This window comes from Nicrophorus vespilloides, unplaced genomic scaffold (assembly GCF_001412225.1).
Source record: "Nicrophorus vespilloides isolate i.1.1-1 unplaced genomic scaffold, Nicve_v1.0, whole genome shotgun sequence".
Taxonomy (NCBI): Eukaryota; Metazoa; Arthropoda; class Insecta; order Coleoptera; family Silphidae; genus Nicrophorus; species Nicrophorus vespilloides.
In genome coordinates this window covers 1-22,962 of record NW_017095703.1, presented here as the reverse complement: position 1 = coordinate 22,962, position 22,962 = coordinate 1, and the positions used below count along the sequence as shown (strand labels likewise).

Here is a 22,962-nt window from a genome sequence, read left to right as displayed (position 1 = left end):
AATATAAATTCAATTTAGGTCTAGTAGAATAAAGAGTATTTGCAATAGCAAACTAAAATTTCTTGATTGATAGTAAGTTGAGAGGGATTTATTAATTCTTCCTACTGTATTCTATTCAATATTTTATTAGTATTGAAATACAGGATTATATAGATATTGTTTGATCAGTATTTGTGTTTTTTGAATATATTTAAAAATTATTACAATAATCGAAATATTTATTTACAAATTAAATAAAAATGTAAGCATTCGCGTATAGTACTTTACTATTCATATTTGCAGTTATTGTTAGTAATTTGTGTGTGTGAGCATTTTCGTTTAAAATTTATTTAATTTTAAAGACAGTTGGAGAGCAATAACACATAACATTCATAATAAATCGTTTCTTTTCATTACTCTTTTCCTATATACAGTTATAAAAGATTATAAGTAAAGATAAAAAACAAAAGAAAAAGTTAAATAAATATTAAATAAATTGAGGTTTGAAAATCCTTAAATGATTGGAAGCAATTAAAAAGACACTACCAGATGAAAAAATGAAATAAATAAATGGATCATCTTGATATTTCACATATTGCAATTATTTTGAATCTGAAGTTGCTTGATTGTAGATTCTTCGACTAAAAATTAAATAAGAGTGGAAAAAATAATAATAAACTAAAGGTAAACAACAAAACGGTAATATTCGCTAGGTGTGTATGAAATTATTATTATTTGTATTTTCTGTATAGTTTGTAATTCATTAAATCCATACTCGATCTCTTTGTTTGATAATCCTAAAATTCGGTGGCATACTACGAACTAAACAATTGTTCCGTTGCCCTTTCCAAATCCCAATTATAGGAAGATAACGCTACCCGAGCTTGGTTTTCTTCCACGCCCATATCTTCTAGTCTTTTTATTTTATCCGCGAATTCTTGATTGTAACATGGCCCTAGTAATAAACACATGTATCACATTCATATTATTGATATAATTCGATGCCAACCTCCTGCATAGACGTGCGTCCAATGGCGGGCCGTCTTTTCAAACATATCGAGTTTGTCTTTGTATTGTTTGGCAACCACTGCATCCTGTGGATCATCAGGTTCCGCTGAAGAGAGTAGGGCCTGCAGGGACAATAGCACTGTCCTCAAGGTCATAGCTGCTGCCCTAAAACATTCGTATGTTTAGCACGATACTCTGAAATTTCAGTAAAACAAAAAATAAACTCACCATTGATCTTTTAATATATCTAAACATATTGCACCTGTCACCGAAGATATATTTGGATGCCATATTTTCGTTATAAACCTGACCTAAAAATACAATGCATACATATAATAAAATATACAATTAAATAATGTAAAAGATCAATTCATAGGATGACTGCTAATATATTTATGTTGAAATTTTAGCGATAAAATTAAATATTTCCAAAATCCAGGTACAGACTTTATCTCCTTGCCTATTTTCTTATCTGAATAATATTGAATAAATAAAATTCAGATAAGAATATTACACAAAATAGAAATTCAAATAACGTTTTGATAAGCTTACACATGCAAAAAGTAATATTTGAAGTACTTTCTAGTACTAAATTTATTAAGATTTTATTTTAAAACAGTTAATGTAAAGTTATTGTAGTTGTATTATTTAGAATATTGATTTATTATTTATATTATTTGTTTAACAAATCAGCAAAATATTTTATATATTTAATTTTATATATATTCTTGCGAAGAAGCTATTTTTTAATTATACAATTAGTAGAAGTAATTTTTTTAAGTAAATTTTCATTTAATATTATAAAGTTGTGCAACGTGTTTCCCAGATGTTATTCATTATAAACTAGATATAAATAAAATAACTTAGTAATAATAGACAATTAAATTTACATAACATCATACAACATAACAAACCATTGATATCAATATACCAACAATTGGATAACTATTAAAATAAATAAATATTAAAATATTTTCTGAATACTTGATCAAGAAATTTTTTGGATTAAAACTATAAATATAAGAATGAGTGAATACCCTGTAAAAAGTAGATATTTAATAATACATTTTTGTCCTGATTTCATTCCATACATTACACAGTGACATAAATAAATTGAAGAATAATGAAATTAAATATATATTTTAGCTCAACCATGTATGTATTTAACCAATTTATGTACAAGTGATATTTTAATTTGTTGATGGAACTGTTTATTATTTATTGTTGTCAGCAACTTCTTTACAGAATGAATATTGCTCAGAGAAGAATCTTCAGTTCATTTTTCTGTCTAATATTTCTCCCTTTCTTATGATAACCAATTGCCTATATGTCCAAAATGATTTTTCAACAATAAATAGCATATAGTACAAATAAATGCAATATATAATTCACATGTTTTACAGAATGCAAAAAGCCTTTGGTGGCAATTACCTTAGGTGGATTAAATGGGTAAGTTTCTGGGACTTTGATCTCTAAAACAAAGTTGCCTCCTTCGTAAGGTGTGTCAGGTGGGCCAGCAATTTCACCTTTCAGTTCAGTGTAATTGTCATCTACAAGTTGAACACGGATCGCACATTTTGCAACCTAAAAGTAGGGAAAGAGGGAAAATGTTATTATCAGTATGGCTCAGTGAAACAAAAGGTTATCAAGATAACCTTTTACAACAGACACACTCAGCATTCAATTTTTTTTCTCTTTGAAATTTTCAAATACTATTGGACTAGGAAGAGAGTATAAGAATGATGGGAACCATGCAGGAACAGCCAATTGGTAAGTAGATATTAGCAATAACCCAATGATTATTTTTAACTTTTTTTCCACTCTGTCTCTCTCATAATTGACACAAAAAGACGTTTTCCAATTGAACGAAAACAGAGAACGGCGACTAATTTGGTCGTTCGTACGTTCTTTTTTTGTCTGTTCATCTTTCGTCCACCGACACAAAATTTATATTGAATGACATTTTATATTGTTAACCAAGAAACGCAGATACGTTACCTCCTCACTTTTAATAACCTCCTTGAATTCGCGTTTGATTCTTTGCGTTGCAATGTTAGCCATTTTTACCCACAGGACAGTTTCTCAAAAAAATAGCAGGATTATTTTTTATTTAACACGGGAAGGCAACGAATTTATTACCATAAATCAGTTGAATTTACCCAAGATCATGTGTTTGCCTATGACAACTTAAAAAAAACTGGACTTAATATTGATGGTTATATTTGATGTGATACTATTGCTTTTTTCTTGTCTTTCACTCTTTGTAATTTAAAGTGAAGTTTGGTTACGATCGGTTCAAAACGTATGGAGCAGTGATGCCAATTCACGCGCAATAAACATTATTTTTTTGTAATTTCAAATATTTCCTTTTGTTTTACATATTTATTCGAATTTCTAATATGAAATTAATTATATGATTATATATATATATAAACAGTGTAATTATCTAAATATTTATTGAACTGTACTTGGACAATGAGTTTGCAATGTTTATAAATAACATCAAAGATCACTTGCAAAATTTACAAGTTCAGTTTATATTTGGATACTAATCATCTCAATGCTTATTTGATTTTAACAAATGGCGACATTACTTTGTTGTTTTTGTTGTTAACCTTGTCTTCCACATACTTGATAACATTTGTTATTATATCTCTTTATAATCCTTTAACTAAATCTTTTCTATACAGTAGGAATAATTATAATGCCATTGCAAATTTATTTTTAAAACATTTCAAGTCATTGTCGTTAATGCTACAAAATTTACAGAAGTTAAGCATACAAGAATTTTAGTTTACATGGCAAAATTAGTTTATAGAAGTAAAATATATCAATGAAAAAAATACTACATACTTTACACTATGCTAACAAACATTGTAAATTATATATAATATTATATAAATGAAGAAATTTTCGATTTTAGGTGCCCTTGATTAAGTAAGTTTATCGTTTGACACATATTATTTTTGTTTCAACAGAAGTTGTTTTCCCAACTGATACAGCCTCAAATATATGAGTCAAAATACATACACATTTTCAAGAAGTCTACTAATTACACAATGAGTATTGACCAATGTGTTTACGGTTTAGTCTGTATTGAGATTTTCTTTTCTTTGTCCCGTATTTAATTTGATGAATAATTAACAAAAAAAACAACCAACTTTTGTAGTATAATTATGAGAATAAAATACATATGTTATTTAAGACACTATAGCAGTGTTTTCAACCTTTTTATATCACGAAAAATTTTAAACTATAGTTAAACTTCAGCGGAACACTTAAATGATGATGTCGTATGATTTATGCTTGAAATTCTGTAGAAAAGAGTTTAATTAATGATATTTTGCATAGTAGTATGCTTAGTTGTGCCAAATATAGTATTGTGTCGCTGTGTACATCAGTCGAAAATATCTGTTCTATATTTTATTTTTTTTACAACAGAGATATTAAAATAAAAAAGTAAATGTTGTCAGCAGAAAGATGTACAACAATACCTCGAATAGAGAAAATTCAATTAGTCCTAAAACACTTGTTGAAATTGTTAAAATACTTATTGTTATTTCAAGAACATTTAATAAGTGCAAATGTTCACATGGTTAAGCTGAAAACCATACTATTACTAATCATAAACTTTAATATTCGTTGAATGAAAACACAATTTCAATAAATAATTTATTAAATATTGTTGTGATATTTTTGTTTATATTATAGTAAAATATTAATTAATTGTATAAAGCAAATAATATCAAGCTTAGATTTCCTTTACAGTTCTAATACGGAATTTAAAATATCTACTCTTTGAGTTAAGATTTTACAGAGAGCAATATGTTATGATTAGAAAATGTTTTTTTGTAGGATAATAAGAAGAAAAAAACTGGTATCTAGCCAGAAAACTAGATAATTTATACAATAAACCTTTTATACCTGTTCCTTTGCCAGGTATATAAGCATTACCAACTCACCGTAGACACACGTGTTCGTGCATCAAAAAGCAACAAAACTCCTGAAGTTCCAATAAGGTTATTTTTATTTTTACTAATTGTTATATTATAACGCAATAAGCATTAAGAAAGATAAATAAGTTTAGAATAAAATAATTATTTAAGGTACATAATTGTCAAGACAAGCAAATATGTTTAATATTTTTGAATATTTTTTTTTGCCTACAATTGAAATTTTTGATGTCGGTCAAATTTTTGCTGTCCTAGCATTTGCTGATTTTGTTGTAAAGTAACTGCGCCGTTCATTAAATTACGTTCAATTGTGCTTTGGCCTTTAGTTTGAATTCAGTCGTACTAAATGAGAAGAACTACATTATAAGAAATCATTCAAATTTATAAACGCGACAAATGTGTAAGTGAATATTGGTATTGTTTATTATAAACATTATTTATTTGTTTCCAAAATATTATCACTTGGTAAATTCAATATAAAAAATATATTTATTTAATTCTGAAGATTACTCAATACTTTTTTCATTTTCAATAAATCGACGTATAAATCTATATTTTGTTGCTACTATTTAAAAAACCTTGAGAATGTAATACTATTGCGCATTTCATATCGTAAGTAAAATGAGGAAATAACGTTTCTTCAACTAAATGATTTTCACAAGATTTGCGAAAGTAAATCGTAGATTATCAGAATTATAAATGTAACAATTAGTTATATTTTTATATAAAAAGTAAGTTTACAAATATCGATTATACTGAAATAATATTAAGAATCGCCCTTTGGACAGCTTATTAATATATTTTTTTATTTTATGTTAGAATTCATTTACGTATAGAATGTACACTTGGTTTTCTTTTTATGCGGTAGATACGTTCCACAGGAAAACGCATAAAAATAAATCATACAAAAAAGGACTAGACACGTATAAAAATAAAGGATACGTTCCATATTTTTTTAAAACCGTATTAAATCAATGAGTTAAAATTTACCGAAAATCGTATAAAAAAGGGTTTATTAAATTTCAGAAAAATAATTAGTCTTACTATATTTTTTCTGAAATGTTTATTCATAATTTTATAAAAACGTTACAATCACGTTTATTAAATTTCAGAAAAATATAATCTTAACATATTCCTTCTAAATTTATACAAAGAAATTTAATCAGTAATTAAACTTTGCCATGGCTTTGCTATTTTTTGTACAATTCCTGATATCCATAAATGCAATTCTGAAGCTCGTTCAGAATTATCATCTTTTTCGATAAATGGTTTGCCAATTTGTGTCAAAACGTGTCAAATTGGCCTAAAATAGTTATTAAAAAAAATGCTTTTTGAAATAAAAACCGCATAACTTTTTTTCTTATGTTTGGCCAATAAATATTATTATTAAAAATGTTTTAATAACATATTCATGCAGATTATCATGGTAAGGTCTGCATTATATTAAATTTGATGAATTGAGACATATATAAAATTTCAACTACTGAGAAATAATGTCAATTCACAGGAGATGAATCAACTAAATTATTTTTACTAAACAAATATTATATTTATTATATAGAAAAGTTTACAGTGGAACGAGCATTTCGATTAACTAGTAAAATTAATGATGATGAGAAGAGAATCGCCTGCTACATCATTTTAAAAACTTGTTTACACATATTATGTGTATTTTTTAATATGTTTCACCATACGAGTAAAAATCCGGAAATTTTGGAACGTTTAATTCGTTAAGCGAGGTTTCACTGTATAAAAATATATATGTATGTAATATTTTTTGATTATGTGTTGATCTCATACCATTCTTTATATAAATTAGTTTAATGTATAAATTCCGACTTCAATCCTAATTATGCATTACAAATGAATACCATACATTCAAATAATATGTATTCAATCAACATTCGTTGTACGCAACCACATACACTTACTTTTTTTTCAAGTTTCAGTTCTAGATGTACGAGCTTTTAAATAAATACCTTTGCAATAGCTTATTATGATTGCTTCGGTACTATGACATTCGAATTTTACATAGAAAGCAATTTCTACTGTTTTTTAAGTACTCAAATGTTGTAAATCCTAATCATCAATTTCGTAGCATACAAATTATTTTTTTGGTAAAAATATATTTAAGTTTCAGTTTTTTTTTATAAAAATAAAATAAATACCTCCTTGCTATATTTGTCAAATATTAGTTTACAAAATAGGATTAGATGAATTATCTTTTTCCTTTGTTTAATCAACCACTGTTATTATTTTAATTATGATCTAAATAATAATTGCAATAACTTTATTTCAAAATGTCTAGTTTTAAATTAAATTCCATTGAATAAATATCGGTTTTAAGAACCAATAAATAATATCTCGTAACAAATAAACAGACCTTACAAATTCATAGAGGTAGTGTTGGTGTTAGTGATTCATGAAATGATTGGATTCTAAAATTTGAAATTAATATTAATTATTTTTATTGCATATGTTATATTTATATATGAAAGACGCACTTTACTGTTATTTGTTTTTTAAGATAAACTTATACATAATAATGCCGGTTACTGACCTTTGAATAAAATACTAGTTTCTACAGACAATATAAACAGTAAATATCGACTATATAAATAACACAGAGATGAAGAAAGTTGTTGTTTACTACAACATTACATAAAATGAACTTCGTTTAATTACATAATTTAGTAAAATACTTTTAACAGCTTATCTATTAATAATTAGTATCACATTTTAACGAAACAAAATAAATCAATTAATTTCTTTGACTGTTTATTTAAATTCCTTAATAAATTCTTAATTAATAATAATAATAATTTATTGGCTAAAAAATATGAAAAATAATCATTATTATTTTTTATGATTTTTCTTAAAATATGCTTTAATTACTTGCTACAACTTTTATTTGTGTAATATCGTGATAATCGTTTGATTTCATTGTATATTTTTATTTCTTTGCTGTGGCTCTGGTTTTGCTTAATACTTGAATAAGTGATTTATATTTCTGACTCGATCCAACCACTAACAAATATAGAGCCTTACAATAGTCTAATTAACTATGGTACTTAAAGTAACTTTGATAAGAGATTTAAATATAAATATTTATCTAAATATAAAAGTGAAAAAAGTTTGTTTGATTATAGTTATTGTATGAATTTGTTTTTTTTTATTCTGTTTAAATAAAGATTAATATAAATAATAGATATTTTATTATAATATATTAGATTTATTGGGCAAATATACAATAGATGCTATAAGAAGAAAATAAATAACAATTAGCTAAAAGTAAATAAATCTTGCTTCAGAACCATGGTGCAACTGATCCATTCCAGACCCTAATTTGAAAATTATTTAAATAAACATAATCAGTTGAACCACTTCAAATCTTCATGGTGAACTCATTCGCCCGATTGACCGGTCGTAGTGACTATAATACAAATTTGTAGTTGTCGACACACAACTTGCATTGGTTGTCCTGAACCCTTACATTAACTAGTTATCGACGATTTTATGTCGCAAACCGCGGTATTACTGTATGTATGTAGGAAGGCAGGGAATTTAATGTTGTAACGTTTGGTCGATGCGAAGTTGCGCATGGGATGTACGCATGTTTTTTATTGGTGGGAATGTTTCAGTGATGCCCGTCTTATCTCAGCCCGTGCGTGCCAGATCTTTAGTCCGGGCGAACCTCGAGAAGTCTAGTGTATTATTGCACAGCAGAATGCCGAACATAAAGGTATTTAGTGGTACGTCGCATCCGGACCTTGCCCAGAGGATTGTCGATCGGCTCGGCATCGACTTGGGCAAAGTGGTCACCAAGAAGTTCAGCAACTTGGAGACATGGTGCGTTTTTGAATTGATCCGCCGTTCCAAACCGGAGCCGTAGCCCGTTTTCACGTGGAAATGCGCTATGATGACGGTCTGGAATTCGTTATACCGTATCATCTAACCATCATCCTCATCGGAGGTGGTGGTTTTAACGTTCTGCAAAATAATATTTATATTCTATTCTCTTGTATGTGATCGCAGCGTGGAAATCGGCGAGTCCGTCCGTGGAGAGGATGTCTACATCGTGCAATCAGGTAGCGGCGAAATAAACGATAACCTCATGGAATTGCTGATTATGATCAATGCCTGCAAGATTGCATCAGCCAGTCGCGTTACTGCGGTTATCCCATGCTTCCCCTATGCCCGCCAAGACAAAAAAGACAAAGTAAGTCTATGTACACAACACGCACGTCCAGCCGCTCGCATTATTTCCACTCTTTCTGTCTCTTACTTTTATTATTTTCTACAGCACCTTTTTATTTCTTCTTCTTTCTCTTTTTATATACATATAAACTCTCTTTCTCTATCTATCTGCTACCTGCTTCTCCACGTGACTAGTATAATGTACATTCATCCAAACAAGTTTTACCCACACTCTATCTACGACTTTATACGTTGATTTACTTTGCTACACATCTCTACATATGATCAATATTTAATGTAAAAAACATAATTACATACTAGAGTCAATAACATGTTCATCGTTACTACCAAATCAATTTGTTTTTAAGCTTTTGAAAGGATTTTACAATTTGCTAGAATTACATGATAATAGTTATAAGGATTTCTACGAACGTACAATACATATTCTAATATAATACGTTACACAATCAATTTTCCACATATTTACAGCTGGCCGGAATGCTTATCCATCAACAAAATATTTTGATTTGACGTCTTGCTTTGACAAAATAACTACATAAATTTGACATCCAGACCCGTATAGTGAGCGGTGATAATAACGACTAACATTATTTCTAAGACGCAAATGCGTAATTTTATGATTCAAAGCAGTATATTTGTTTTAACTAAAAGTTTGATCAATTTGGTGTAACGTAAATTGAATATTATTCAAACGCTTTGCGGCGAAGAAAATTTATTTTACGCTCTTTGTGTCTTAATTTTTATTAAATAATTTAATTATTCAAATTCAGAACGACACAAAATTAATGAGATTTGCATTTTCTTTAAATATACATAATTTTCGTGATTCATGATATCCACTTCACAAATATGTTGAAGACATCACTTTATATAGTTTGAAAGATGACCGACTCAGGTAGATTTTTATAGAAGGAAGGGATCATTTTATAAATGTAAATTATAGTACAGGGCTGGTTACTAAATTTATCGAAGAAGCACACATAAGGCGTCAACATATTTTTAGTTCAGATATAACATAAACTGGTTCGACTTATATAATTTATTTGTTATAAAGTTATTCTTTCGGTTATTAATTAATTTATTGTCGATAATATCAATTTCGATTGATATGTAAAAAATGTTGATTTTTTCTTTAATTATTAAGAATAATATGTATTTTATTGAAACAATTTTATCTATACTTATAAGACATATTCATATTCTGGGAAGATAAATAGGTTATTCCTTTTAAAATAAAATGCAGACTTAATTTCCTGTAAGAATCAGTGATAAACTATACGTAGTAGTAGTAGTGAGTGAACTGAAACTGGTTTTAGTAATAATAATCTTGTATAAAAAGTGATATGAAATAAATCAAATCTTAAGTTCAAGTTTAAATCCATATCCTCATGCGTGTATTTGTTTTTTATTAATAAGACGTTATCCATCTATCAGCCGACGAAAATTGTTACAGTTTTCGTACATCAGTCATATCAAATGAACCTTGAGTTCAAAGTGTTAACACTAAAGTGAGTCAATGCCATTTAAACGGAGACGAATCTTTACTGGTCAGCGAATTATTATTGGCTTCTATCGAAATTCAGAATTATGTAACGTTACTTCAGACAAGGAACGCGCTAATAAAATAGTATAAAACGCGAACAAGAAGTATATCTAGTTGATGATTTTATAGGGTGAGGGTGTCAAAGAGCAACTCGTCAATAAATGGAAAAGTACGGAAAGGAAATTCAGGGTAAACTCTTTCTTATAAATATGCTGAATGTATCAGGGGCTTGCAGGGTATATTTTTTATTACTTTAAATGTGATTAATAATTTTAATACGAACCGAACACATTACTACTCTCATCGATTCTGTTTAATTAAACCATTTCCGCTTTTCTTACATGTCTATTAACATTAACCGTGTAATAAATATTTTATTTTACAGCTTGAAGCTTACCGCAAATGTTTCAGTATTGATTTTAATCACTTTTTGTAAGACGGCGTGTGTGTGTGTCTTAAACAATGGTGAGTTAACATTACAAAAGGACATGCGATAAACAAGGTCGCCAAGGTCATCCGAATCTTTTCACTATCTTCGTAACCTCATGATGAAATTGTTAGTTCTCTCATTCCAGCGATAACTTAATCATTTACGTACAAGAGAAAACTTCCACGAAGTAAAGGCACTTAGTATTGCTTTGCTTTTTATTGCCTGCCTACATCACTAATACTTGCTATTCATATTATTTTTTAATTTGGCATAGCTCCAAGTTTATTTTATTTTTTCCTAAAACTCATAACAAAGATAACGAAGCCAATAGCTAAGCTTCCTATATTTTTTGTATTCGCTTTTAAAAATTTGATTATCATCTTGTATCTCGTGATAATACTGATTTTCGGAGGTCGACGATTGAGGTTGCTCTCAATGTAAACACACACACACACACGTAGTTACAGTGCTGGCCAGGATTATGGTTATTTGTTTATTATGTTTATATGTAAACTAAACCATACGTATTTTATTTGTTGTACAGATGCACAATTTCATGCGACGTATTTAGTTGAAGCATTTATAATAATGTCCTGTGAAATATTTGAAATTTGCATTCCCAAATCTGCATGCAAAACTAGAAAATCTTAGGTTCAATAGATAACACAATCGTATTATCTTGCGTTTAATTTATTTAATATTTGAAAATTGTTAGTTTATAAAAATGAATTTTCAAAAATTGTTCGTGAAAAGCAAATTTGAATTTTAATTAATAGTGCTTACTTGAGAGTTTAAAAACAAAGTTTCCAAGTTATTTCTTTTAATACTTACTAAAATTTCTATCAAATTAATATAGCACCAACATTTAATTTGTGCATTTTTAAATTTTAACCTTAAAAGTAATGAGACAAAAATCTGTGATTCAAAATATGTAACATTTACTATAATCTTAGTTGTAGTTTATTTAATTAGAAATAAAATGTTACTTTGAAATGCTTATGCCGTATATAATTGTTAATAAATGTAATTGTTATTTCCGTCTTGTAATTAACCACACGGAAGGTATTGCACAAACGCACTAACTTTAGTAATTTATTATGTCTTAATATAATGTTATTGAAAATGATAAACTTAAAGATATAGTCCCAACTAATTAAGAATTGTTATAAACTGATACATTTCTTGATAGCAATGATATTTTTTGGTAATGCAAATTTCTTGGCATAAATAATTATATTAACTGTCTTTGCTTTATCATCATAATTCATTTTCTTCCGTTTTTGTTCTCGTTCTGCCAACAGAGTCGCGCTCCGATCTCCGCAAAACTGGTTGCAAATATGCTGTCAGTCGCTGGCGCAGACCATATTATCACCATGGATTTGCACGCCTCCCAGATCCAGGGCTTCTTCGACATACCCGTGGACAACCTGTACGCTGAGCCTGCAGTGTTAAAGTGGATCAAAGAGAACATAACTGATTGGAGGAACAGCATAATCGTTTCACCAGATGCGGGTGGCGCAAAGAGGGTCACCTCTATCGCCGATAGGCTGAACGTGGAGTTCGCCCTCATCCACAAGGAGAGGAAGAAGGCCAACGAGGTTGCATCGATGGTCTTGGTCGGAGATGTTAAAGACAGAGTAGCTATCCTGGTGGACGATATGGCAGACACTTGTGGTACCATCTGTCACGCAGCTGAGAAACTGATGGAGGCTGGAGCCACCAAAGTTTACGCCATCTTAACACACGGCATCTTTTCGGGACCTGCTATCTCTCGCATCAACGCCGCTTGCTTCGAGGCTGTCGTTGTCACCAACACTATTCCACAAGGCGGACACATGAAGGATTGTCCTAAGATCCAAGTAATTAAACTAAATCAAAAAATAGTGTACCATAATTTAACGCTTTTCATTTACAGTGCATCGATGTTTCGATGATGTTCGCAGAGGCTGTGAGGCGTACTCACAATGGCGAGTCCGTGTCGTATCTATTTTCCAACGTTCCCTATTGAACCAAACAAAACAAGCAAAAACAAGAAACAACTTTTGATACATTTGTATTACATTTTTTTTTCTTTTTACCATATACATATTTGAAAGAAAAACAAATTTTAAAACTGAATTCACACAGACATTTTAACATCCAGAGAATCTCTGATTTATTATCCATTTTGTTTTAATTGACGTTAATTATTGTTGCCATATCTATTAAAATAATTCTAACTATAGAGTTATTAGTAAGTGTTTGTATAAACCAACATAATTGTCTTGTTCAACACGAAGATAATGTTAAATCGATGTTAGTAGTTCCAATTCATAGTTACTTTCCATTTTTTCCCTATATATAATTTCGTTTAATGATTTAGCGTATGTCATTAATTTTGTTGTTGAAAATGTTTTAAACGAATTTACTATTCTGTTTATCTTATTGTATTATATACATTTCCTGAAGAAATCGAAGTCGTTTCTATTATTACATTTGGAGCAAAAATAGAAATTCTATTATAATATTTCAATTGGGTATATTTCAATTTCTTATAAAAAAAAATTTGAAAATACTTTTTAAACAAATTATATTTTTTATAATTCTATGTTGAATAAAAAAAGGAAACAGTTTGTTATTTCGCAAACAAATCAAATATACGTGTAATATAATTCTTCCACAAAAAGTTCCTTATTTAAATCATTCATATGTTATTTCTGTTCATCTTAAACATTCATCTTTTGAAATCAATTTGCACATTAAAAGATATTTCACATTTATCATTCAACCTTATTTAAAATATGTTTCAATTGAAGATTGTTATTTACACATTAAAATAATTATATTCTTTAAATTTAAATAGTTAAAAACTTCATATATATTTATACTTTAATCAGGGTGTAAATTTTAAGGATAAAATAATTATGCTGAAATTATGATATAATAATAGAATAATTGCTTTTGATTAAGTAAATGCAATAATAAAAATTGAATTTATATTAAACTTTGAATCATTTATTTATTATATTTTATTTTGTACCTAAACATAATCATAAACTTGTAAATGCTGCTAAAAGTGGGTCTATATCGCAGGCCCGACAACCGAAGGACCTTCTATTGAAATTCCGCCGTTCGAAATCCCGGCTGTATTAAAATCCCGACGATGTCAAAATCCCAACTATATCGAAATCCCGACAATCAAAATCCCGACTATCATAAAAAAGGTATTGTAGAAATTTATAATAATAAAAGACACTGTCGGGATTATGGTAGTCTGGATTTTGACATAGTCGGGATTTCGAACGTCGGGATATCAAACATCGATATCGATTTCGGTTGTCTGGTTTGCGATTTCCACCGATTTAAATATATTCTTCATTCTTGTAGTAAAACTGCACGTCCATCTATGAAGGGGCACACAAAACAGCCGCGTCCCATCGGAGCTTACTGTAGTCACTGTAAAAAGTATTGGTTTTTGTTTTACTGCAATCTATATTCAAAAGATGCCGCTAACTGTAATATATTACAAGTTATTTACATAGTTTAGATTGGAGGTGTGTGTTCAATTTAGTTTTATACTTTATGTAATTTATGCAAAATATATTGGAAATATAAAAAGTATTTTCTACAGCAGTTTTTCAACTTCAAAACTCTTACTACAGTGTTAAATGATAATCTTCTTTTAATTCGATTTCTACCAATTTCTACATTTATTATGAGTTGACTTCTTTGGAAAATAATTTAATTAATGTCCACACCTAGGATTATCTCGCGTCACGCCGGCTATAACTACAATTGAATCACATATTAAAAGATAACTATAGATAAAACCATTTTAAATTTGCATCTATTTAATTATATTGAGTTTAAAGATTTTACTTTAAAATGTTTTACATAATCAATGTGACTATTGGCAAATGTTCTTGTAATGGAATCATTATTCTTGTTTAAGGACCTTATTTTTTATACAAAATAATATTGTTATTAGAAGTATTTACTAGTCATTGAATAATAAATTATTATATCCTGCTTGGTGTAACAGCAACGTGAACGAAAAAATTTAACACATTAGTTAAATTTGGAAAATGTATTTACTTTTTCAAAAGGAATATAAACTCAGATCACATAGCTACATTAATAATGTCTATAAAAAAGTTATATACGATTTATACTTTGGACATAAAAAGCGAATATAAGGTGTCCTTCATAACAGTCATAGTGTGTAATTGCAACTTGTATGATTTCAAACACGCGGCGTAATAAGAAACTTTTCAATTATTGATTTATGCAATAATTTTGTAATTTAAGGTGTTTAATTATAATATAATTATTTGAGAGTATGTACTTTATACTTTGTTTAAATTAATTTAGTAAATATTTACTTAACAAAAATCAATCGATTGTCTGCCGAAAGAAACAATTTGGGCGCGTGTTGTGTATTTTTAGATTTTCTACTTGGACGCGTCGCCACCACCCAAAGCCTCTTTGAGCTCCTCCATAAGTTGTTCAAGTCCCTCGATCCTGCGTTCCGTCTCCCTCGCGTCGATTTGTCCTTTGCTTATTATCGTCTCCCTTTCGGCTCGCATGGATTTTACCGTTTCCCTCAACAACGCGTTTTGCTTGGAAATTTGATCCAAAGCAGTAGTTTCCTGAGCTCCTCTGTTTTGAACAACATCCACCAGCTCCGAGATTCTAACCTCCATGCGTTTTTTGCATTCCGTCAACCCGCTGCAGCGTGAAATTAAATCTCGAATTTGAGCACTTAATTTCGTATTGCTGTCCTCTACCTTCGCCTTCTCTTGGATGCAATGCGTTATTTGATTTGTTTTCAGTTCCAAGTCCCCTCGGAGCTGCCCGTTCTCCGATTTAATTCGCGCAAAATTTACATCGCGACTTCCAAATTCTTTTCTGAGGAATTCAATTTCCGAACTGAGACTCGCATTGCTCGACCTCATTGTCTTAAGCTCTTCCTTGTAAATGGTTATTTCAGGTAGGTATTGTGATTCCAATTCCCTCGCATTATTGCGCAGTATCATATTATCTTGCATCAAACTTTTTAATTGCCTTCGTAATTTCTCAACCTGGAATAAGTGCTCTCTTTACATTTCTTTTCTCTTTTAAGTGTTGAAGTCAGTTGTCTTTACAGTACTCGTTTGTCTCTGTACATCCGACTCCAGATCGTTAATGGTTTTCTTGTATTTATTGTCAATTTCGTTGATGTTTTTGGTATGCATGTCCTCTAATTCGTTGCACCTTCTCCGTAATTCGTTCTCCCCTTCTTCCAATTCCGTCGCATGTTTGCGTTTTATTTGCTGCAGCTTTACAGTTAAACTATTTATTACATCTTCGCAGATTTTCTTCTCGTGCTCGCGTTCCCTGTTTGCATCGTTCAAACGCTCTTGTAGATTACGAATCTCTGATTTCAGCTGTTTCATTTCGACCAAATTCTGCTCGGCAGAATTCTCTAGCCTCGCTTTTGCATTATTGCATCTAAGAATGTGCAAAATTTAAATTTATAAACTTAAGTAGAAACTAATTACGAACCGTTCTATTTCTTCATCTTTACTTTTTATTAGAGCTAAGTGATGGTTGTAATCCTTCTCTAAGACGAACAGCTGTTCGAACAGCGATCTCGAATTGACTGTTCTCTCCATATTGACGGATGTCAACGTCAAACATGAATATTTTTATTATAAATTAATATAATATGACACCTTTGAACATAAAGCAAATAATGTATTGCGTAATAGTTATCGTATTGTTTTACAATAAAAACTATTGATTCTCCAACAGAACAAACAGATACATTCCAAAGCAAATTGGATTTTGATATTCGTTTTTCTGGTAAATCAATTATTCTCGCACATTCAAAGCGCAATTACCACATGCCTAATATTAATTATTAACTGACACTTATAATTATTGCAATCACTAAATTATTAGCTAGTTAATTTCTATGATAAATAATTAGAACATATTTAAATGTAATACATACTTTATAAAAAAAAATGAGAAGCTTTTCCTTGAACAAAGGAAAGACAGTCAACTTACATATAAAGTGAAACCACATTTAAAACTATAAGTCTAAAGTCGATTATTTGTGTTTATCTCTTTTTCATTTATCAATTGCCTATACGAAGTTATTACATTTAACACTGATCACCTGACAATAATAATTTATTCTAAATCAAGATCTGGTCTATGGAAATATCAGTGTTATGGAGATCGCATGGAATATGTACATGTATTCAGTTATCAATTTCGAATGAATTCAATAAATCTTCGTATCCTTTATGAGCCAGCATCATAATTTTAGTGTCACACAGCACTTTATATTGCAGCAGCATTCCAATTTGGTTAAGTGATTTTTTATGCATGTACCTTCGGCGCTAGCGTAAATTGTTTGATACAAGATTTATTTGATTTGTCATCGGTCACAAACGCTATAAAACTATATTCACTATGTACTATTTTTCAGTTTCTATAGCGAAAAAATAATAAATTTACTATATATGTGCAATAACTAGGGTTTATACAAAAAACGACTGTTTAATAGAAAACCGCATAGAAAAACCAAGAACAAAGAATGCTTTTAAAATATTATTTATTACTATTTTTTCAATAAAATATTATTGTAAAAAACAATGAACGTCTATAGATCTATTAACTCAAGCATGTTTCTTGTTTAAATAAATTTGCCACAAATTGAAACAAATATCCCATATTCGCTAAGTTGGCTGAAAAAAAAAACAAAATAAAAACAATTTTATTTTAATATTTTTAAATTCCTTTGAAACTTCTCTACATAATTTCCATTTATTTCAATAGATTTCTTAAGTCAGTAGAGCCGCCTTTCAAAAAATTCCTCAAAATCGGATTTTTGGAGCTTTTCAACTTTTAATTAATGATCTCTGCATTGGAACTGAAGACTTTTTACTTATTTTTTTTTAATTTTCGGAAACAGCCAGAAATCACAAGGCGCTAGGTCGGTAGAATATGGTGCTGTGGGAATTTCATTGATGCCAGAGAGTGCAAGAAAGTTGTTGGTTATTTCAATAGTGTGAGTGGGCGCATGATCGTGATGTAAAAAGTAGCGACGAAGTTCCCCTTCTTTCTGGTTTCCCAACAAATTTCTCCACAGAAAAATATCTGGTCTGAAATCTTTGAAACCACTTGGAAATAGTCACAAGGGATGATGCATTTACTCCATATACATTTTGGCATTCCTGGAAAATTTGCATAGGCTTGAGTTGATCTCGAAATCCGTAGAGAATGACAACACACATTTTTGCTGTGTTGGTGGTAGAATTTCTACCAACCTTATATCACTAATCTTGCATTCTCCTATCCATTCTTACCGATTTTTTTGAAATTTGACATGAAATATCGTTAGACTTTAACAAATTGAGAAACAACTTTTGTTTTTTAGAAATAAATGAATTAATGCCAACTTAGACCCTTGTATAATACTAAAAATTGCTTTATCAAGTTGGATTTTGTTAATAAAGCAGATGCACTTATGCCAAACCGTGATTGCAAATTTCGTTAAAACAACTGAATTGTCAACTGCCAACTGCACATGTGTTGTTTCATACATAATTCCCACAATTTTACGATTACGATTCTACTTTACGATTAAATCATTTTTGTCTGAAAAGTTGTGTTTTATTTAAAATTAAGATTTTCTACTCTTGCTGGGACACCGTATATTAAATTCGGGTCTTTACGACAGGTAATAAACCCTTAGGACTAATTTACGTAAATTTTTACGTAACCGAAATTCAATTATGTCAAATATTGATTAAATAATTAATTAATTTCTAGTCTCTGTTTTATTTTTTATTTCTGTTCATGTATATTTAATAATTATTTTGTTTAAATATCTTCAAGTTTTATCATTCGTAAATATATGAACTAATCTTTAAACTTAAAATCTGTTAGTCATTCAAGTTAGATAATATTTTTTACTCTTTTGTTCTATTGCTCTTGTCTATGAATAGTTTCGACTATTTTCAGCTACAGAAGCAGAAAATTATGGAAGTGATACAGACACAAAAATAAATATAAGGTAAATGGTAAATATTGACATCGAGCAGACATTTCAATATTCTGATATTTTGCTAGCAATATTTGGACTGAAGCAAACATCAACATCATCGACATCGTTGATATTTTCTAAAAGTTTTCTATTTACAAAATAATTTGTGTTATGGATAAAAACTTCTATTTAACTCACCAAATTATGTATGAATTTGTAAGATTTTGTGATTATAACTTACCAAATTATATATGAATTTGTGATATACTATGATTTCCGGAGAATATTGAACCTTTGATTATTTAGATCAGCAAATCGTAACCTTTATGCTAAGCAATGCAACATATTTATTTGTAGTATGGCTCAATTGTTTATGACACAAAAACACGCTGAGGCGCAAGGCGGTAGCTATCATTATATATTAAAGCAATCCAAATTAAATCAAGGACATTTAAAATCAAAGATCATCAACAGAATGATGATATTATCACCTATTTAATTGTATCAGCAAATTCTTTAAAACTATGCCTTGCTTTTTTCATGCATATCAATTTTTATTGTTATAAATAAATTTAACAAATATATTTTTTCTGGTCTAAAGAGAGCTAAAAATTTATTAGTAGTTTCCTCATTATTTTCTTCTAATTCATTAGGTTTCGATTCTCATTATGTATCACCAAAAAAACTGATACGTAGGAAATGGTTGGCTATATTTATAAGATTATGTTTCTTCCACTTCGAAACGAGTGGAAGTATGTAACTTAGCTCGCACAACGGAGTGCATCTAGCCCAGTGGTTTCCAAACTTGATGTTACAACGCCTTAAATATATTTAATCATTTGGTGTCTCCTCTCTCCTATATATTTCAAAAAAATAGATAAAAATTTAGCAGTCATTTGGAAAATTGCTCACTGTGACTAATATTCACGCCTCCCAGTTTGGAAAACACTGATCTAGGCAATCAATACTATAGGATAGGTATATAAGTTGTGATAGTTTGTTATAGACTACAATAAACATAAATAACAATAAAAATTAAAATCGAAAATATGGATAAAAAAATCAAGTAAATTATAAAATTCAAAGTACCTTCTTCCGTTAGTAATTGATGCGTTGCTATATACATATTGCCATTTATCGCATTCTTCCTTTTTAATAATTGGATACAAATCAGCGTATGTGATAGATTACATCATTCTCCTTCCCACATGCCCTTCGCAGGCTAGCGCATCTGCTCTTTTATTTCCAGTAATGTGACACGCGGGTAGTCACATTACTTAATAAGATTCTGTTGACTGTTTTAAATTTTCATTTATTTTTGGCATTCTCATTATAATCTCGAGATTAAAATGAATCTCAGAAGTCGAGATTATAAAAAATCAACAAAAGATCCACCAGTAGTAACCTTTACAAATTAAAGTGTTTATTCAAGATCCTTATTAAAACATTTGATTATGATTACTTTTTAATTTCTGTAATAACGTTTCATTTCTTGTTAGTAAAATCTTTTGTTGTCATGCCAAAATGACTTATTACAAAATGACGCAAAATATGGAATTGTCGTTATTTTATCACAATATTACGTTTTTCACAATGACATATACTCAAAAACCTAAAAAATGCCGGCAAAACTAAATCGTAATGCTTCATTTAGATCATTTTTATAATTTATATGTAACTTAAGGAAATAATGAACCGCGAAATAATTTAGAAGAACAATTGATAATATATTTTATATCTAATTATATCGTTTATTATCTACATATTAATTATGCTTTACTTTATATTATGTGAATATAGAGATGACAAGACAATCCATGTTTGATTTAAATTATTTAATTAATTAATTAAATTAAATTGTAAATGTATTATTATTTCATTTAACATTTTTTTCTGGACTAAACATAATAATTATTAATGTAATAATGTAAAGACATGACTGCTATTCAAAGTGGTAGATACTCTTTATTACGTTCTTTGTTTGATAGCTATGTTTAATACTATCTTTTCTGTGCAATATTTCCAACAACATATTCTATTCGTTAAAATGCGTTTCAATATATTATCAAGAAAATGTTGTTTAGTAACATTAATAAAATCATCTTATCAAAAAGATTTTCATAACTTATTTAATCATTGAAATATCGATTTCGATAACATTCTAAATAGAAAAAATAACACAAATTCCTACAACAACGCAAGTTAGTACATAATAAAAGCAATTTTATATTGTATTATTTAAATCAAATAAAAAAATCTAAATAAATAAAAATCTATTCAATTTAAACAAATAGAAAATTTCACATCCACGTTACATATTTGCATATAATAACAATATATTTTTTTTTATATATGAACACATATTTACTGTTTTATATACAGAAATATACGTTTTGTAAATTGTTGCATAAATATATATTTATTATCTAGTTTTGACAAGACCGGAAGGAGGCTGATCGGTCTGTAGGAAGTGACAGCATCAGTTGGTTTTCCAGGTTTTGGAATGAGGATAATCTGTGAAACCTTCTGTGAAAAATGCCAGGTCTTAGGATAGCATTGAAAATAAGTGTAACATTCTTCAGGCCAGCAGTTGACAGCTGCCTCATAACCTCTGATGTGATTAAATCATAACCTGGCGATTTTTTATATTTCAAGCCATACCGTATCATCAATTCAACCTCCCAGACTTTAAATGGCTTTATTGGAAGCGACATTTGGAACGGACGCGTTATTTTGCGTTCTTCTTCATCAGACAGTTGGAAACGGTTGGAAGACCTTAACGAGGTGGTCGGCGAATAATTCCGCCTTATCTCTATTGCTTCTTGGCCAAGTGCCATCTGGTTTGCGAATTGGTGGTACAGTCTGCTTAGGTTGATTTAGTTGTTTAGTGGCTCTCCATAGCGAATAGTCAGTTGTTTCTGTTGGTGTTAGGCTCTTGAGGTAGTCTTGTAGAGCTTCGTTCTTCTGTTCGTCTTTCCAATGCGTACTTCAGTTCTTTTGTCGATCTGTTCAGAAGAGTTTTGTCGACGGATCGTGAGTCGCTCTGCAGATCTTTCTTAATCTCCTTTTTTTCCTTAATTAGATGGCAACACTCGCTGTGCATTATTAGTCACTTGCCTTGTAGGGATAGTATGTGTAGCACTCGTAGCAGCTGATTGAATCGAGGTAATTAAATTTTCTACTGCACTTTCCAGTTGTAGCTCTGTTTTCAAACTTATATTAGATTGTAAATTTGAATCTAAAAGATCTCTGAAGTGTTCCCAGTTAGTGTGCTTATTAAAGAGCGATGGTGGTTTAGTTCGCGACTGGATTGACGCCACTAGAGTCAATATAATGGGAGAATGATCCGATGACAAATCCAAGCACGAGTTGATACGAAAATAGTTGGTAGAGATCCCTTTTACAATAGCAAAGTCCAACAGGTCAGGTTGTTTGGCTCTGTCTGTTGGCCAATAAGTTGGTTCACCAGTGGAAACAGGCGCGAGGTGTAGTGACTGCATTGCTTTCAGTAGTTCACGCCCTTTGGTAGTAATTAATCTTGAGCCCCAATTTGTGTGTTTTGCATTATAGTCACCCACAGCAATGAAGCGCTCGCCTAAGGTTTCGAAAAATTCCACAAAATGGACCATTTGAGAAGCTATTGCTACGCATTTTGCATTATAGTCACCCACAGCAATGAAGCGCTCGTCTAAGGTTTCGAAAATTTCCACAAAATGGACTGTTTGAGAAGCTACTGCTACGCAGATTACGACCTTGGCTACTGGAAAACCATGTCATACCTGACCACCAGTTCGGGTTCCGTGAACGTCACGGT

The 22,962-nt window shown here is 29.9% G+C and overlaps 3 protein-coding genes across 5 annotated transcripts; 1 reads left to right on the top strand and 2 right to left on the bottom strand.

Moving 5' to 3' along the window:
• Positions 1-664: 664 nt before the first annotated feature.
• Positions 665-3,276, bottom strand: LOC108560612 (ubiquitin-conjugating enzyme E2-22 kDa). Of its 2 annotated transcripts, XM_017918247.1 has the most exons (6): positions 3,127-3,276; positions 2,986-3,068; positions 2,419-2,571; positions 1,216-1,298; positions 989-1,152; positions 665-934 (listed from the first exon to the last, which is right to left on the bottom strand). In XM_017918247.1, the coding sequence occupies exons 2-6, from the start codon at positions 3,046-3,048 to the stop codon at positions 795-797; spliced, it is 603 nt and encodes a 200-aa protein (XP_017773736.1). In that variant the 5' UTR covers positions 3,049-3,068; positions 3,127-3,276; the 3' UTR covers positions 665-794. The 2 variants fall into 2 exon arrangements, with proteins under 2 accessions (XP_017773736.1, XP_017773727.1); XM_017918238.1 differs by having other exon boundaries at positions 2,986-3,276.
• Positions 2,742-13,643, top strand: LOC108560593 (ribose-phosphate pyrophosphokinase 1). 2 transcript variants are annotated; one of them, XM_017918230.1, is made up of 6 exons: positions 2,742-2,757; positions 8,582-8,789; positions 8,976-9,159; positions 10,831-10,890; positions 12,433-12,990; positions 13,047-13,643. In XM_017918230.1, exons 2-6 carry the CDS (start codon positions 8,584-8,586, stop codon positions 13,137-13,139), a joined length of 1,101 nt encoding a protein of 366 aa, XP_017773719.1. In that variant the 5' UTR covers positions 2,742-2,757; positions 8,582-8,583; the 3' UTR covers positions 13,140-13,643. The 2 variants fall into 2 exon arrangements, with proteins under 2 accessions (XP_017773719.1, XP_017773723.1); XM_017918234.1 differs by lacking the exons at positions 2,742-2,757; positions 10,831-10,890 and having other exon boundaries at positions 13,047-13,642.
• A 1,918-nt stretch (positions 13,644-15,561) lies between these two features.
• On the bottom strand, positions 15,562-16,764 carry LOC108560473 (leucine zipper protein 1-like). Its single transcript, XM_017918033.1, has 3 exons — positions 16,655-16,764; positions 16,255-16,600; positions 15,562-16,191 (listed from the first exon to the last, which is right to left on the bottom strand). Exons 1-3 carry the CDS (start codon positions 16,762-16,764, stop codon positions 15,562-15,564), a joined length of 1,086 nt encoding a protein of 361 aa, XP_017773522.1.
• Between the last annotated feature and the right edge of the window lie 6,198 nt (positions 16,765-22,962).